General features: G+C 46.8%; 1 protein-coding gene across 1 annotated transcript in view; it reads left to right on the top strand.

Annotated features, from left to right (window-relative positions):
- ADRA1D (adrenoceptor alpha 1D) overlaps window positions 1-4,919 on the top strand; it is a 55,468-nt gene extending 50,549 nt beyond the window's left edge. Inside the window, exon 2 of the mRNA XM_026846896.1 lies at window positions 468-4,919. Coding sequence (XP_026702697.1) covers window positions 468-1,036 — 569 coding nt within the window. The 3' untranslated portion in view covers window positions 1,037-4,919. The remainder of the gene's footprint in view (window positions 1-467) is intronic.
- The last annotated feature ends 943 nt before the right edge of the window (window positions 4,920-5,862 follow it).

Genomic DNA, 5,862 nt, shown 5'->3' with positions numbered 1-5,862 from the left:
GGGGGGGGGGGGGCGGGGCGGGGAGCTGGATGGTTATCTATCTTCTGGAGAGAGGTGTGAGAAAAATCTTCCATCCTCATAAGCCCTCATACCTGTGTGGCTCCTGCAACATTTAACAGCCTCCCTCCAAGCTGTATGGGCTTGCCACGGTGGCTCACAACTGTGTTTGAGGGTGCTGGGACCATTGATGGGAGCCTTTCTGCAGTGGGGGTTAAGAAGGTCCTGCCAAAGACATAGTATTATCCATCATTATCACTTTAGGGTTGATGCTTTGCAGTCCTGCAGTGGCCAGATCTTCATTTTGGTGGCAACAACATGGTTAGTCAAGGACCTAATAGCAGAATCACACCTTCAGCCTTCTCTGCAGGTCCCACCTCTTCCAGACTGGGTTGACCACCACTCTTGCTACCCTGCGCTGTCATACCCTTCCCCTTCCTCTAACCGTATTTCTTTTAATCTCTTCCAAGGTTCTTTCTTCCCATCTCTGAAGCCCTCGGAAATTGTCTTCAAAGTTATCTTCTGGCTGGGATACTTCAACAGCTGTGTGAACCCCATCATCTACCCGTGCTCCAGCAAAGAGTTCAAACGAGCTTTCATCAGGCTGCTCAAGTGCCAATGCCACCGGAGGAGGCGGCCCATTTGGCGTGTTTATGACCACCACTGGCGAGGGGCCTCCATGAACAGCTCGGTGCAAGACTCTGAGACGGACCTGAGGCCCAGGATTAACACCCTGAACAGCTCGTTCATATTTAACTCCTCCTTGCAGGAGAGAGCCGGTAAGAGGCGAACAGTCAGCTTCAAGGGCTGGAAAATGCTCACCCCTTTTCAGAAACCAGCATCCACTCAGCTGAAGGAGAAGATGAACAGCCTTTCTAACAAAATCCGGGGTGGCTCCAGCAAAGGGGGGGTGACAGCCACCTACAAACCAGAGGTGGAGTCTGTCTCTATCGGGATCCCTCATGACTTCACGGAAACCATCGACTACCAAACCTATGACTTAACAGACTGCTGCGGGTTGAGAGAAACAGATATTTGAAGCCACTGGGAGAGCAGTTGATGGTTTCTTTAGATGTATCTAGCAGAAACGTGAAGGGATACCATCTGTGGGTCTGTCAGGCAGACTGGAAGCAGCAATCAGGTATAAAATGCAGTTGCCCAAAGGTTATACAAGCATGCCCCACAAGGAGGTCAGCCCCTTCTGTGGGATTATGGGTTCCTCAAATAAGAATCAATGGCATTATCCCATCTTAATGAGACTCAGCAGGAGGGGAAGCTGTGGGGTGGATATGGCCTTAGGACAAGAGCTGTTTCCTCCAATGGATGGTTATCTTTGACTTTGGAAGAAGCTGTGCAATTAAGGGAAACCAGGATGTCTCCTTTGCCTTAAAAACACCACCATAAATCTAATGGAAAGCTCAAACCCCAAAAGATGCCAACCCTGCCTTAGTACATGTGATCATGTTTCCATCCAGAGGCAGCACCCAGAGAGGACTCTGTCAAGCAGCAGTCGGCAGTTGATCCTTTAGGTAATGGGTTGGAAACTTGTAGGGCTGGACAGGACCTCCAGCCAAGGCCTTTGCTTTGGAGGGAAAGCAGACTGTGGTATTCCCAAACAGGGTGGGGGACCCTAGCTCTCAGCCATCGTGTCTGCAGTGACCACGGCTTTGCCCCTTCCACATAACCTGGGTTTAGGCCAGAGAAGAAGCCCAAACGTGTACCCTGATGCCAATGGGTGTGTGGGTCTCTCTTCTCTAATTCCAACCTGTGATGCATTTCTTATTTCACTTTCCAGTGAAACACTTGCAACCCACCTTGTTCTAGTGCAGATCCATCTGTGACACAGGGAGAAAGCAGCTTCTTTTGGTGTCGGTCACTTCTTGTTCTTGTTGTTGTCTCTTTCAAACAACACGGGATAAAGATGTGTCCTAAGGGCTCCGCTCAGGTCCATAGCCAACCTGCATGTGGCTCAGGAAAGGTGGGATAGCGGAGTTCGGGGCACGTTTCTACTACCTATAGAGTCAAAGCTAAAATGGAGCTGATGTGCAGTTGGAGTTCCCTCATGGAGCTCCCTCCCCAGTCAGGGGCATGCCCATGACTCTTCTCCCAAGTGGTTTCCCATGTACTTGATACATCAAAGCCTTTCATGGCTATCAACAATTGGCCTTTGTTATGTCTGGAAGCATGGTCAAAAGCAATGTCAATATGGGGGGGTTTGCCCTGATCACAGCCCCAGAGCGTGAACTTCCTTCAGGATGGCACCACGGCCTTCTCCGGGGACCTCGGGGAGGTTGGAGTCATGACAGACCCACCTCAGCCAGGCTCACACAAATCATGAATTGCAACTCAGAAAATGGTCACTCAGACTCGACTTGGCCATGTATTGCATGCACTGGTACTATCAAATTTCAGGTAGGACAGTGAGCCACAGAGACTGACCATCAGATTGGGCTGTGAGAGCAGAGGCAGGAGACACGTAGGCAACAAAAGCAAAGTCTGGATCTGAGGTGCAGTGTCTCAAGCCAGCTGACGGGAACAGGAACTCAAGGAGTTTAAGCATGACACTGAATGTGTCCTGGATGGCAACTCATCCACATCAGCACTGTCCCCCAAACCCATTAAGAGTCTTTCATGAATGTGCCTACAGCACATCTAGCTAATCCTCTTAAGGGTGGCTATCAAAGGAAGATGAAAGGCTTCTACGCATAGCAAAGAGAATGTCACCTTTATTTCTGCTGATCATTTGCTTTAAAGGTTATCAGAACAGAGGAAAAGTTGGACTTCTTTTATTTTTTACTTTTTTTGTACTGAGACAATATATCTGGAGTTGGCCCTATCTCGACACCCTTAACACCTTTCTGCCCTTTATTCAATACAAGACTCCAAACTGGACAAATTACTGCGCAAAGACCTGCAGATTTTGTCCAAACATTTTCCTCCCAGCAGCAAATCCCACCAAGGCACATAGGCAGCATTGCACTTTCACTGAACCCAGACTCATTATTGCCCGCATGTCCTCCAGTGTCTGCACAATCATCCAGATGTTGCCAGCTTGAGAGGCTCAACCCTACCAAAGCAAAGGCCTAATACCCCATGGGAACCTCTGTGGAAAAATAAGTCTGTCCTTTTTTTTTTTTTTTTTTTGGGAAGTCAGACCCTACAGTGCTAATGGGGTGACAGAGAAAGTCATTTTGCAGTGTAAAGACTGCATCTGCCACTGGTTTCTTGGGGTTTTGAGGGATCCTGATGGGAGAGCACACTGGTGGCACTGGGGACATCGCAAAGAAGGCATCAGGGAGAGGGCTGTTGCGGAAGAGCAGAGATGAGTGGAAGGTCAAGGTGGAAGCATTACTTCTCCCACCTTCCACCCACTTCTCAGGATGCCAGGTACACACACATGCCACTGTCAGAGGGAGTAAATGCCCCCAGATCTGCATTTTTGGACCCTGCATTGCAGGTCTAACACATGCACATGCGTAATGTAAGCAGTTTGGGGACACAGTTTAGGATGAGCTGATACAGATATCATCAGAAGGGAAAGTCTAGTTAAGGGGAAAGACGGCCATTTGCCGCTAAATGCTCTCTGATGCTTAGGAGCAGATTTATTTAGTGTCTTTCCATGGCCAGACACCCATAGCACATGGTAACGTGTGCATCCATGACCATACAGATACAGATACACACTTTACTATGTTTATAAATATGTGTCATCTCCAAAATTAGCAGACATTCTGCTATAAATGGAGACTTTGCAGGGGCTTTTAGCAATTGCTGACAAGCAGATCTTTCCCACAAACGAGTTGACAGTGTTGCTTACACTTGCCCATGATCTTTTAAATACACTTCTTTCTTTTTTTTTTGCAATTTTGAAATATTTACATTTACAGCCTCTAGCCCCTTGACAGCATCCAGAAGGGAAACAAATATTAGTCTGGAGGTTTACTGCCTCTCCATCCCAATTCTTTACAGACCTACAGGGGAGAAAATGAGAATAAAGTCTGTTTAAGCGTATGTATGCACATACACACATAAGTGCCCAAACTCTAGCTCGTTTACTTACTGCATTTGATCTGGCCCTGAGAGTTACCCTAACAGATGCTGTAGCAAAGTCTTGAGCTCTGCTGTGCTGCATTCAGGCAAAAATACTTGTTTATCACCTAAGCCAGAGCCCCCCGTTTCATACAGCATCTTGCATCAAAATAAGCAAAGCCAGGACTGGACTCTGAGTCTGTTCGTGTAGAGCTTCATTTAGAGCAGACAGGGCTGCCTTTGCTGGCAGGCAAGGAAGAACAATGTTGTATGAAATATGACCTGAGTATTTAAAATTGTGCATTTCTCTTTGATTCCCTTAATCTTCAAGCTCTCCCAAGTTTGGAAAAACGAGCTCAGACCTTCAGGAGGTAAATTTGTCCCGATCCCACTGACTTCTCTGGACCCACAAGGGCGTGACCAGCTGAGGGTATGGCCCCGTTTCTCCAAATTTGCCATTTCTCAAAGTACCCATACCTTGGCTATCCAGCAGCTCTCGCCTCATTGCACTGGCTTCGTGTCTCTATTGCATTGTCGGACCTTGCTGCTTCAACAAACCAAGTGTTGAGGATGGTGACCAGCAGCTTTTATGTCAGTAGACTCTCACAACCCCTTTTTAAGGGGGAAGGAAGGTCCCTGTCAGCCTGAGCTGGACTGCAGTTGGGTTGCATTACTATTGTTTACAGTGTGTATATAAGTGTACATTTTCTTTAGCAGACATTGGAATTTTTTATGTATAGATTTTTATTTTTCATCCCCAGATGTATTTATTAGCCAGAGTATTTCCATTTTGTGATTCCAGTTCTGTCAGATTGATGTAAGCTCTATGAAACAGAATGCACATATTTTTGTTTGTTTGTACCAAATACATGCACAAACCTGTCTAAAACGTTGCTGTGAATTGTTGCGGTGTGATTTTTTAAAACAGGGTGTAAGGGAGGAGGGAGGAAGGAGGAAAAACCTGCAAATTATCCACCTTTTTTTTTTTTCACAAAGACTTTTTGTGATTTCACAAGGATAATCGCTCCCACATGCAAGAATTTATGATAAAAATAAGTCAGAAGAGGACACTTTCAGCTTTGTGCCATGCAGGGATGAAGGGATTCCACCAGCAGTGTCTCTTCTGAGGTGATCCCTGGAGCAGAAGGAAGCTGGATTCAGCCATGACCCATGGGTAAGGAGAAGGGCAGGAGCTGGGAAGGCTGTTGTGTAGTTGGTGGCCAGGAACAAGCTCTGGTTCCTCTGCCAGCTTTTAGAGTAGTATAAGTATTTCCATCAGAGTAGAGCTTTTAAATCAAAACTGAAATTTTAGCTTGTTGAAGGTTTCTCTGGAAAATTTTCATTTTTCTTCTAAAGTTAAAATTCCGGCATCACTCACGAACCCACTACCCGTGGTGAAATGAAAATAGCATTTCTCATGCTCCCGTCTCACTCCAGGTACTCCATTTCATAAAATGCAGCCTGGTTTCACCTCTAGGCACTGGGCACTGGTGTCTCAGGGATGGGGATCGTGGGAAGGACTCTGAGCTGGAAAGCACAAAGAGGAAAACACCAAAAGAAGACAAAACACCTGCCTCACGTCTAGGACACTAGAGTCATATCATACAGCAGAGTCTGAAATGCGGTGAAGGGAAAAACAGAGCTCTGAAAACATCCAGTAAGTTTTCTAGAAATATGTCTTTACCATGCAAATGACCAAACGTGGCCCAAGACTGGCTGTCCTTCAGGCATGGCTCCAGGCGGAGGAGCGAGCCACCACCAAGAGCAGCTCCAGGGAAAGATTGTCACAACTTCACTCTGTGTGTTGCTAATGCTTCTGTGTGGTTCAGTCAGACT

This window comes from Athene cunicularia (assembly GCF_003259725.1).
Source record: "Athene cunicularia isolate RWA chromosome 4 unlocalized genomic scaffold, athCun1 chr4_part1, whole genome shotgun sequence".
Classification (NCBI taxonomy): Eukaryota; Metazoa; Chordata; class Aves; order Strigiformes; family Strigidae; genus Athene; species Athene cunicularia.
This window is presented reverse-complemented; position numbering and strand designations above follow the sequence as displayed.